Source organism: Cervus elaphus, chromosome 27, assembly GCF_910594005.1.
Source record: "Cervus elaphus chromosome 27, mCerEla1.1, whole genome shotgun sequence".
Classification (NCBI taxonomy): Eukaryota; Metazoa; Chordata; class Mammalia; order Artiodactyla; family Cervidae; genus Cervus; species Cervus elaphus.
Window position 1 is genome coordinate 59,677,760 of NC_057841.1, and position 12,316 is coordinate 59,690,075.

The 12,316-nt window shown below is 43.0% G+C and overlaps 1 protein-coding gene across 14 annotated transcripts in view; it reads left to right on the forward strand.

Moving 5' to 3' along the window:
• The window catches only part of NEDD4L (NEDD4 like E3 ubiquitin protein ligase), a 365,506-nt gene that overhangs the window by 315,974 nt on the left and 37,216 nt on the right, over nt 1-12,316 (forward strand). For all 14 annotated transcript variants that reach the window (XM_043889411.1, XM_043889412.1, XM_043889410.1 and 11 more), the window contains one exon: nt 6,717-6,775. In XM_043889411.1, coding sequence (XP_043745346.1) covers nt 6,717-6,775 — 59 coding nt within the window. The remainder of the gene's footprint in view (nt 1-6,716; nt 6,776-12,316) is intronic.

A 12,316-nucleotide genomic window follows, 5' to 3' on the forward strand; every position in this document is an offset into this window, starting at 1 on the left:
TGGAATGAGCAGGGCTTGAAGCAGCCGTCACATTTTTTTAAACTCTGCCTTCAGGGGTCTCGTGGCAAGATGCCCCCTCTGACTTATTTTCTATTCACAGCATGTCTCCCTGCGCCCAGCACACTAATACAAACGCAGTTCTTTCCTTGAAATTGTAGTACATTTGCTGCGGATATTTACTCCAGCTCCAGTGAATAAACGTGTGGTGTCTTGTGCCAACTAAAAGTTAAACTAATAAAGGTTTGCTTTTAGGCATTAGCTTTGTGGTTTTCTTTTTTTTTTTTCTCCCTGTTGGAGTGACATTTTCTCCATGGGATCATATTAGTATATCCCTTAAACCTTCTGAAAATGTATGTTAAAAAGAAGTCTTCAGGTAGATTTAAAGTTCATGTATATGTGTGATCTGATAGTATTTTGATCTTTCTTTTCATTTGGTTCATAAATGTGAGCAGTAAGTCTACACCAGGTTGCCTAGCCTCACATTTTCTTCAGTTCAGTAGCTCAGTCGTGTCCGAGTCTTTGTGACCCTGTGGACCGCAGCACGCTAGGCTTTCCTGTCCATCACCAACTCCCAGAGCGTGCTCAAACTCATGTCCATCAAGTCGGTGATGCCATCCAACCATCTCATCCTCTGTCATCCCCTTCTCCTCCCACCTTCAATCTTTCCCAGCATCAGGGTCTTTTCAAATGAGTCCGCTCTTTGCATCAGGTGGCCCAGGTATTGGAGTTTTAGCTTCAGCATCAGTCCTTCCAATGAATATTCAGGGTTGATTTCCTTTAAGACTGACTGGTTGGATCTCCTTGCAGTCCAAGGGACTTTCAAGCGTCTTCTTCAGCACCACAGTTCAAAACATCAATTCTTCTGCGCTCAGCTTTCTTTATAGTCCAACTCTCATATCCATACGTGACTACTGGAAATACCATAGGTTTGACTAGATGGACCTTTGTCGGCAGAATAATGTCTCTGCTTTTTAATATGCTGTCTAGGTTGGTCATAGCTTTTCTTCCAAGGAGCAAGCATCTTTTTAATTGTAGCCATGAAATTGCAGTGAATCTGCGGTGATTTTGGAGCCCAAGAAGATGAAAGTCTGTCACTGTTTCCATTGTTCCCCCATCTATTTGCCATGAAGTGATGGGACCGGATGCTGTGATCTTAGTTTTCTGAACGTTGAGTTTTAAGCCAGCTTTTTCACTCTCTTTCACTTTCATCAGGTTTCTCACATCTTCTTACCTCACTGCACTGGTTAGTTGAGCACCTTGCTGAGCTGACTGGGAAGTCTGGCCCGAGCCCTCCTACGGGGGAGCCTGTGGCTGTCTCAAATCTCAGACCCCCTTCCCGGGTTCCTCAGCCACCCGTGCACGGTAGAGAGAATTCTGCTTTGAGGCGCAGGAGTGAGAGGGGCTTTTATCAGTCAAGTTAAACAGAAAGCCCAGCAATTCAGGATTCAATCAAAATAGAAGTCCAGGGTGTGTTTAGGGATGTGTCTTACCCTTGGTCAAAATTAGATAGTTTAAGGTACGTAGGCCTCATTTTTGTCTTTGACCAGTAATAATGCTGACTTTTGCCTACTTCCCAGAGTTTTAGTGAGCATAAAATTGCTGCCATAAGTGCTTTAGATATGTGTCCTCCCACTTTCCCCCTTAATATTCTATTTATAATTCTGCTGTTTCTTAGCATAATTTGCTTAAAATAGTCACACCCCTTTTTCCCATTAAAAACAAAAGACAGTCTTGTCTGATGTTTTTTCGTGCGTTACCGTTTCACTTTTCAAAGAGAGGTATGAGTAATAATGACCATTTTATTAAAACAAAGGCTTAACCGATGGCACGACCTTGGTCTTTTGCTCAGAAAGGACCTCACATAGCATTGTGGCCGTGTTCCGGCTGGTAGCGTGATGCCAGGGCAGCCTGAAGAGAACTTGTCATGAGGTACTGCAAGGCCCCAGGAGCAAGAGCAGCGCAATTGCAAAGGGCTGTACTAGGATACATTAGGAATATGAAAAATCATGGCCTGGTTTTCTGGAGGCGTGCATAGACCTGATGAAGTAAATGCTTGACAAGTGGTGACTCGGCTGGCCGGTGGTGGCAATGTTGTTAGGAAGTTGATGCCCGTGGTTAGAAAGCAGAGAGAACTTGGCTTGAGAGGCATCAGCAGAACGGTGCCTCCAGCCTCAGGCCTGCCCCCACTCCTGTTTGCAGAGGGTGAGGTGAGGTCACTCAGTCGTATCCGACTCTGTGTGACCCCATGGACTGGGGCCTACCAGACTCCTCCGTCCATGGGATTTTCCAGGCAAGAATACTGGAGTGGCTTGCCATTTCCTTCTCCAGGGGATCTTCCTGACCCAGGGATCCAACCTGGGTCTCCTGCACTGCAGGCAGCCGCTTTACTGTCTGAGCCGCCAGGGAAGCCCCTCGTTTGGAGAGGGTAGTCCCTTGCTAAATGCCTGGGCGGTTCCTCATTTCAGCCCCTCCAAGCTCCACTCCGACATTCCCCGTTCCTCTTTCCAGACCACGCAGCACTCGGGAGCCCCCCTTGTTCATCCCTGGGACTCGGAGGATAGGATGTAGACCACGGACGGAGCCTGGCTGGCCTGAGCTGTGCCAGTGTGGTATTTGCAGCACTGGTGTAAAGAACCTACCTGCCGGTGCTGCAGCTGCTAGAGGTGGGTTCAGTGCCTGGGTCGGGAAGATCCCCTGGAGCAGGAAATGGCTACCCACTCCAGTATTCTTGCCTGGAGAATTCCATGGACAGAGGAGCCTGGCGGGCTAGTCCATGGGGTCACAAAGGGTCGGACATAACTGAAGCAACTTGGCACGCACACGTGTTAGCTGGTAGTGTAACATTTCTGCCGTTTCTCCCTAATTTGTCAAGGTTTATTCAGTGGGAAGCAGTAAAGAGGTACATATCAGTGAAACAGAGCTCCACTCCTATGCCTTTCTGAACAAAAGAAACCAAATCTGTGAAAAATGCAGCATTGCTGTTTTCTTTTTAAGACACTTGATCAGGTACAAAGAACCACTCCAAAATGGGTTGAATTACCTGGAATTTCCTTACCTTCCAAATCAGTCTCTCCTTCTAAACAGTTTTCCTGAATCTTAGTTCCAGCAAAATCCAGCACCTCACTTTGTTCTGCTGCTGCCTGCTGGGCAGAGACCAGGCCATCCCCGCCACGCCACGCGACTGTGAGAGCAGGCACCTTGGGAGGTGCTCAGTCATCCGTCCTCCACTTCTCTGGGGCTCGTGGCCGTGCACTGACTGTAGGAGAGAGCAGTGCGCTTGTCTGCGAATCCATTAGGGTTTTCATTTTCTGCTTCATAAATTCTTGAGAAGTGAGACATATTTAAGATTAAAAATCTTAAAGATTTAATTTCAGAAGAGCATGAATACTCAATACTAATCTCTTCAGAGTCCCCAATTGATTTGGCTGACATTTATCAGATTGGGCTTCCCAGGCGACTCAGATAGTGAAGAATCTGCCTGCAAGGCAGGAGACCCGCGTTCGATCCCTGGATCGGGAAGATTCTCTGGAGAAGGGAATGACAACCCACTCCAGTGTTCTTGCCTGGAGAACTCCAGGGACAAAGGAACCCTGGCGGGCTACACAGTCTGTGGGGTCACAAAGAGTCAGACACCACTGAGGGACTAACACTTTCACTTTATCAGATAGTTTGTATGTTTCATGCCTGGTGTAAAAGGTTACGGCAAGGTCTTGAACTGAAGCCTACCTCTCTCAGGAATTGTACAGTTCTTCTTAAAGACCTGAGGAGCCCAGGTGCTGAGTACGTGCCCACCAGCAGCTTATATATCAACACAGAGCTAGAAGATAAAATCCCAGGGTGCTCTAAATCTCGTCTTAGTCTGCGTGTGGTCGTACCACACCCACTGGTGGCGGTGGTGGTGGTGGTTAGTCAGTAAGCCGTATCCAACTCTTGTGACCCCATAGGCTGTAGCCCGCCAGGCTCCTCTGTCCATGGGATTCTCCAGGCAAGAATACTGGAGTAGATTGCCATTCCCTTCTCCCAGGTATCTTCCTGACCCAGAGATCAAACCCAGGTCTCTTGCATTGCCGGCGGATTCTTTACTATCTAAACCACCAGGGAAGCTGTACCAAACCCTTTAATGGTATCTAAATGGACTAAGTTTCATTCTTCTACTTCATTCTTGCCCCCTTTATTTGAAATATTGTGGCTCAAAGAGAAAAAGCAAGTTTAGGTTCAAACGTTTCAGTACCGAATGGGTTAACTGGCCACCGACATTGTTATCTTGATAATTCTTAAGTGCAAAATTGATGATTATGATAACCATACAGAACCGTGTGTGGTTCTGAAAGCTTAGACTGTTTTAAAAAGGAGTTTGTTTTCACCATCCGCTTCATTTGGTCATTTAAAAAAACCCAGGCTTCTGTTGCGTGCCGGGAAATGTGTTCAGTGGTGGAGAGGAAGCCGCAGAGATGAGCAGTGCATGGACCCTGTCCGCCTTGGGCTCAGCTTAAATAGGTCGGGAGTGCCAGGAGGTATTTAAGTGCTGCCTTAGGGGAGTGAGCCTGTTCTTCTGTCCAATTGCTGGGCTCCAGTAGGGGGAGGGAGGCTGCAAGAGAGGACCTTGTGGAATGGGTGACTTTTCCAGTGGATCCAAAATAATGAGTGAGGTTTAGTCGGGCACGCCCAACACAGAGGTTTCCGGAGGGAGAAAGCGGGTGGCACCGTGATGAGAGAAGCACAGTGGGCTTGCAAGCCGCCAGCAGGACACAGGGTCAGGCTCAGCGGGAACCTGCCAGGGCCGGGGCTCGGTCCCTTCTGCAGCCAGACCGGAGCACCAGAGGGGCCATCCAGAAGGGACTGACATGGCCAAATCTGTTCTCTCGAAAGAGTCCCTTGGCAGAGCTGTAAAGGCTGTTCTGAACAGGGCTGAGTGAGCCTGAGGCCAGGGAAACCTGGAGAGAAGTGCGGGGAGAGGTGAGTGCCCCACAGAGAAGCCTTTTCAGCGAGAGGTGGGAACAGGGGTGACCACCGTGCTGAAAGGTTGAGGAGGGGACGGGGGTGGCAGGTTCAGATTTGAACCAGGAATGGATCGCGATGCTGTTAACGAGGAAGACGAGGTTCTGTGAACTGCTTTGGTGTTGGAAGATTATGACTTCGACTCTGGCAGAGTTGGGTTTGAGGTGTTTCCCATGGGAAGTCCAGGTGCTGGTGTCAAGGATGACAGCTCAGAGTTCCCATCTGGACAGATCAGGTCTTGTCATATGTAGGTAGCAGTTCATTTATTTTCTGTTTCGATAATGGTGCCCAGTCTATATATAGTCCAAGGCAGTTTTTACTCAGCTGTATTTTTCCTTTATTTAGTTTTCTTTTCTCTTGTTCCCCATCACAATAGCAGCTCTTACTTTCTGAAAACTTCTGTTTTCAAAGTAAGAAACCCAAAAATGCCTTTTACTTCCGTCAGCGTTCTCTGAAACATTGAAATATTTCATGTAACTTTTCTACCGAATTGTTAGAATCTGCAATTGTCATGTCCTTTGGTAGCTTTATTTTAAAACTTTACCACTGCTCTGGTTACCATACCAGACTTCAGAAAATTCCTGGGATAGTCATTAAAACCAAATATTTTAGTTATTCTTATCAGTCCACTTACTAAGTATACCAGAAATAGAATATTCTTCTCAAACCAGTAATTTCCCTTTTTTAAAGCCAACTTAGATGTCCTGAAACTCCGTCTCCCCTCCCCACATCTTTCATGTGAGTCCATCCCTGCCTGTGCCCTCAACACACACAGCAATCCGTGAAGTCATTTTAATTAACATGTGCTAAGTCGCTTCAGTCGTGTCCAACTCTTTACGACCCCAGGGACCGTAGTCCGCCAGGCTCCTCTGTTTATGGGTTTCTCCCAGTGAGAATACTGAAGTGGGTTGCCATTTCCTTCTCCAAGGAATCTTCCCCACCCAGGGATTGAACCTGGGTCTCCTACATTGCAGGCAGCTTCTTTGCCAACTGAGCCAAATGCACAGTCACCAATCCCAAGTGACCCAGGTAGCTATCTTGTGTTTCCACCTTTACCATTGAAACGGTGGTGTAGGTGTCAGTGACCAGTCTTTTTGACACTGACTCATTTGGGAGAAAGAACGACTTCTCTCCAGCTCGGCCGGAAGGGAATCTTTGCTCTGGTATCCTCTGCTGTATTTAATTCTCATTTTTTCAGCTTGCCTTAGCTGTTTTGATTTTTGTGTGCATCTGAGTGAAACATGTGATGGATTATTCATTCGTTCAGCATAGGACTTCTCATCAAAAGCAGTTTGCAGCACCATAAATAAAGGGAATAGTATTTGAAATGAGAGAAGAATCACGTCTCCATGTTAGCTTTGGGGGTACTAAGACTTTTTCATGCCTTTTTAAAAATTAAATGAAAATCAAGATCAAGTTATAAATCCTTGAAGGAACAGGGGTTTATAACTGAAATTCCAGCAGATTATTTGCCAGGAAGTGTGAATAAACGGTTTTACTTTAGTTGTGCATTTTTGATTGATTGTTTTTAACTAGACAGTGTCAGAGGTGCCTATTATTCTGTTCTAACCCTGAAATACTAAGCTATTTATCTTTGGGGGTCAGGATGGGAAACTGAGCAACTTTTGGAAAATCCAGAAATAACTCTTTCTAAAACATTTTTAACATTAAATAGATTTGAACTAATAAGCTTTTTTATTTATTTTTAATATTTTCAGATAGCAAAATTACTCAGTGGGAAGACCCAAGACTGCAGAACCCAGCTATTACTGGTCCGGTCAGTATTCTAAAGTTCTAACTCTTCAGTATACTATTTTGGTTGCATCTAAGCACATATTTCTTGTATATTCCAGCCTACCTTGATACCAAGGGCCTGACTGGTGTCCTTGAGAAATTTAACATCACTCCCATCTTCTCCTCCCTGGTATTTCTGAGTGAGACATTGATTGCTGTATTTGCATCACTCCCATCTTCTCCTCCCTGGTATTTCTGAGTGAGACATTGATTGCTGCATTTGCCTTTTCACAGGGTTTTCAATATAAAGGAAGAGAACATGATTTACTAGTGGTAACAAAACTAAGCTTTCTCTTTCGTATTTTATAAGAGGGTAGATTAAAATACAGCAATCAAAATGTTCTCCCTTCCTTTTTATATGAAGCAAAACCTTGTCCTGGATTTATAGAGTTTTGACATTTCCTGAGGCCACGGGTAGTATATGCATGCTAATAAATTTAAATTGGATTCTGAACCTCTTCCGGCTCTAAAAATCTGCAAAGGTTTGGGTGAGATTGTAGCTGAACTCCAGAGCTGGTAGAGTTAAGAAGTACCTGGTTTCAGACCCCTGGGTGGAGTCTGGAATAGGCCACAATGATTACAGGGAATGCAGCAGTCTTTTGTCAGTGGTTATGTAAGTGTAAGGAGAGACTCTCTTTTTGTAGAACTGTGCTGGAGTCAGCAGAAGATTACAAATTGGGGAATCTTTTAAAAACTAGAGGAGTTAAAGGAAGTAAAGTTTGTTACACTGAGTGCTGAGCCAAGAGACCAATAGGTGTATTTCAGATACCAGTTTTGGGGACTTCACTGGTGACCCATTGTTTAAGACTTTGCCTTCCAGTGTGGGGAGCGCAGGTTCAGTCCCTGGTCGGGGAGCTGAGATCCCACATGGCTTCGAGACCAAACAACCAAAACATACAACAAATTCAATAAAGACTTTTAAAATGGTCCACATCAAAAAAATCTTTTTAATACTAATTTTGTGACTTTAATCTGATTCAGTTCAAATCACGTTTTGAATTCTATGTCCATTTGAAAACTTAGACGATAATACAGGGCAAATGCACGTTGATGCCTGACGTCCCTTTAGCTACTTGTTGGATTTGTTCAGCTGCTTTGCTGCTGGTTAATGCAAAATACCTAATAACACCTGTGTCAAAACAGACATCAGGTTCTCTCCATGTAGCTTAAAAACACCTGCCTCACTGCCGTGGGCTCCTTTTGGTATATTCACAGTCACAATAAGTCAGAGTAGTATTTTCCCTTCTCCATCGTGAGAAGCAAGGTAAATTCAAGAAACGATGCTGTTTTTCAAGCAGCAGAGGACTTTTGACTTAATTCTGAAACCTTTTGAAATATCTGTCAATTATGATCATCTGTCTTCATGCAACATTGTTAGTTCTTATTCATTACTACTGGAAATTATTTAGCATCATAAATCCAGATAGATTTGCTGTGAGGAAAGATCTTTGTTTCTTTATTTTCTAATAAAAGAGACTTGTTTCCTCTTTTATTATAGGTAGTGGTATCTCTGTCAGTGAGAGCATGTGTATTTAGGTATCATCACCTTAGTGTAGATAAGTGATTTTTGTTTTAATTCAGTTCTAAATTTGGGGGAATTTCCACAATGATTTCTTTCTGTCCTTAGCTTATAAATTATTTAGAATAAACTTTTTAGTTTCTAAGAGTTTGGGAGGGTTTTTACCTCTTTCTTACTAATTATTGTCAGAGAATATTGTCCGTGGAATATTATTAGATATCTGAAACTTCTTTGGAGGCTTGACCATTTTTTGTTACTGTTCTTTTTGTATCTGAAAAGAATGTATATTCTGTCTTTACTGGGTATAGAGTTCTTTATATGCCTGTTAGATCGAGTCTGTGGTGTTCAAAGTATACATTTCCATCATGACTTTCCCTGGCTTTTCAAGTGTAATTGAGTCAGTTGGGTCAGAATCTCTCATGATGATTGTGGCTTTGTCAGTCACTGTGTTCACTCTGCTTCACTAGTATTTGCTTAATATATCTTTTCTGTCTCTTCTTACTTTCTGTTGGACTGATAGTCTTTATTTTCTCTTTCTATACTTGCTTGGAAGTTGTATTTTCTCTTTCTGTTCTTTCAGTGCTCACTTTAAAACTTTTAACCAACATACTTGACTTAATGTCAAAATTAATCACCCTCTCTCTCTCTCTTCCTGGATAATGTACAACTTTGGGGAACTTTAGCGCTGTTCTTCTAAAAAGAAATGATGCAAATGAACTTACTTACAAAACAAAAACAGACTCCCAGACTTAGAGAAAAAACTAATGGTTGCCCAGGGGAAGATAGAGTTAGGGACATATACACACTGCAGTGTTTAAAATGGATAACCAGCTCGGACCTACTATATAGCACAGGGACCTCTGCTCAATGTTTTGTGGCAGACTGGAAGGGAGGAGAGTTTGGGGGGAACAGATACTTGTATATGTATGGCTGAGTCCCCGTGCTATTCACCTGGAGCTATCAAAGCTTTGTTAATCAGCTATACCTTAATATAAAATAAAATAAAAAATTTTAATGCTGTTCTTCCCAGTCCCACTTTCCATTGTTCGAGGGAATTTTAAAACTACTTTATCTTTAAACTTGCCAAATGAAAGTGAAAGTGAAAGTCACTCAGTCATGTCTGACTCTGCGACCCCATGGACTATACAGTCCATGGAATTCTCCACGCCAGAATACTGGAGTGGGTAGCTGTACCCTTCTCCAGGGTATCTTCCCAGCCCAGGGATCAAACCCAGGTCTCCCGCATTGCAGGCAGATTACCGGCTGAGCTACCAGGGAAGCGCCAAAAACTTGCCAGATAATTGTTAACATTTTCTTTTTTTTTAAAGCTGTCAATGCTTGTTTAATTTACTTACATATAATCAAATTTCTTTGTCTACCCTTGGTTCTTGCATTTACTTTTTCCCAGGTTAAGTTTTCTCCTTAATGAAGTTTAACCTCTACTTCATGACTCTAAAACTGTTGCCTATAGATCAACAGCGTCAGAACCATTCAGAAACTTATTAGAAATGCACATTTTGAGGTCCTAAACCAGACCTACTGAAAATCAGCAACTTTGCTGTGGGCCCTGCAGTCTGTATTTTAACACACCCCTGCAAGGATTCTGATGCACACCCAAGTGTGAGAACCTCTGCTCTGCCAGCAATCTCAGTGAGCGTGTGTGTGAGAGAGAAGGGGCTTACCTGCCTGTCTGTCAAATGATAGTTTAGCTGACTATAGAATCCTTGGTCAACAGTTACTTTCCTTCAGTACTTTGGAGTTGTTGTTTTTTTTTTTTCCTCTCTTCCAGCCTCCATAATAAGTTTGTTGTCAGTCTAATTGTCATTTTTTTGATGAGGAAATCTCCAGTGATTTTTAATTTTTCCCTGTCTTTAACATTGTACAATTTTATTATCATGAATATAAGTGTAGGTTTCTTTTTATGCATTCTACTTTGGGTTCATCGTGATTCTTCCTTTTGGGGATTGCATCTTTCCTTTATCTGGGAAAGTTCCCCACAGTTATTCCTTTGCATATTGTACTTTCCATTTTTATTATCTGTATCAGCAGCTCATATTAGGTATTTGATTCAGTTTCATATTCTGTCTTATTTCTGAGCTTGTCCATCTTCTGTCTGTCTTATTGCCATGTTGCGGGCTCAGCTCTCCCAGTGAATTACCTTTGAAGCTTTTTATCATCTACTCTGTATCAGTGCATTGTGTCAACATTTCAGTGACTGGGTTTAATTGCTGAAAGTTCTGCTTGATCTTTTTAAATTTGCTCGGCCCTTTTAGTTACTGTTATTCTGTCCTGTTCTTTCATTTATTTTTCTACCCATACTTTTAAATCATGCAGCTTTTAACTCATTCTTAGAATACTTAGTTCATAGCCTCTTTTATATTTATTCTCATCTCTGGTCTTAGTGGTTTTAAATCTCTCACTTGTCATGTCTGTAGACTCTCCTCAGGGGTAGGTGATTGTCTAGTTCAGTGTATAATTTTTTGATTTTTAAGTGTGTGTGTACTCGTCTTTTTTTTTTTTATCTTATAGGTCCTTCATATGTCCTGAACTGTATTTCCTGTTAACTGTTTAGTTTATGTTTACGCACCCTTAGTTACTATAACTATGGGCCTGATACTCACTCTGGTGTACAGACATGGAGTCTTGAGTTTATTAGAGGTCTGGGTTTGTTTATTATTTTTCTCCCAGTTATGATCCTGGACAGAAGGTACGCTTCCTTGCAACTTCCCCAGGCCTGTGGGTGGAATTTTCTTGTCTGCTTCTCAGACGAGGGTCTTGTGCAGGGAACCGTGTTCTGGGTCATACAGACTGTAGGCCATGTTCCATGTCCCCACGTGAGGATTAAAAACTCAAGCCCAAGCACCAAGTCTGGGTCCAAACCCCAGTTTTCTAATTTTGAGTCTTTCTGCATATCTGGTACCTAGAGATTCTTTTTCCCAAGTTTTAAAAATGCTGCATACTGGCAGAGAGGAGACCCTTCTGTGACATTACTGTGATTCAGTGTGCTCTTGGTATGACAGGCATCACCACTAAAGGCCCTGGAAACGTGAAGTGCTGTGCATACCTGCTTCTCTTAAGAACACTGTCTCATGCTTGTGTAACGCTTTGTACTTACTCAAGAACTTTATGTAACCAACTGCTTTGAAACTCACAGCAGTCAGGTCAGGGATGGTAGGGAAGAAGTTGTGATTCCCAGTTTCTCAGAAGCTACTTGTGTTGCTAAAAGTTAAAGTCTGGGTCAGAATCCAGACTGGAGCCTCAGCTCTCCTGGCCCCACTGACTTCTCTGTCAGGCCCGGGCCCTTCTCTGCCAGGAGCCCCAATGTCAGCAGTGGACAAGGATGGCATGCAGATGCTTAGAACCCACTTAGACAGTGTCAGGTTTTCATTTTCTTCAAAAAAGAAAGCTTATTTAATAGAGGGCAGCTTTAATCAACAGATACATTCATTTTTTAAATACCCTTATTTAAAAGTTATGTTGTGTATAAGAAAATAAGATGCCAGATTTTCACAAGAGAATAAATAGTTTGGCCTGTCCAATACAAGAAACGTAATTCTCTTCAGAGGCTGCAGTGAATGGATGTCTTTATCCTGGTACGTTGTTGGAATCCTTTTAGAAGAAGGATATAAAAAGCCATTGTAAGAACGACCCCTAGAGAGAAAATACGAGTATTAGAGAAGGAGGAAGATTTCTTAGCTTTCATGCATCATCTCCTCAGAAGGAGAAAGGCTAGAAATATCTCAGCACTGATTTCCACCCACAGCTAGTCAGCAGCTCGCAGATTATAAGCCAGACAGGGGCGGAGGTACCATGGGCTGAGGGCAACGCTTTGAAATACATTCCTTGGGAAACTTGTCATTTAAGACTATCAGACTTGCATACACAGTGATGAATGTTCAAGCCTTTTTCCAGTGTTTTCAGATGAGGAAACAAAAAATAATTGCTGGGAATGACATTTGGGGAAATGGAAGAGCCTTACAATTTGTCTAGTTGAGTCCTTCCACT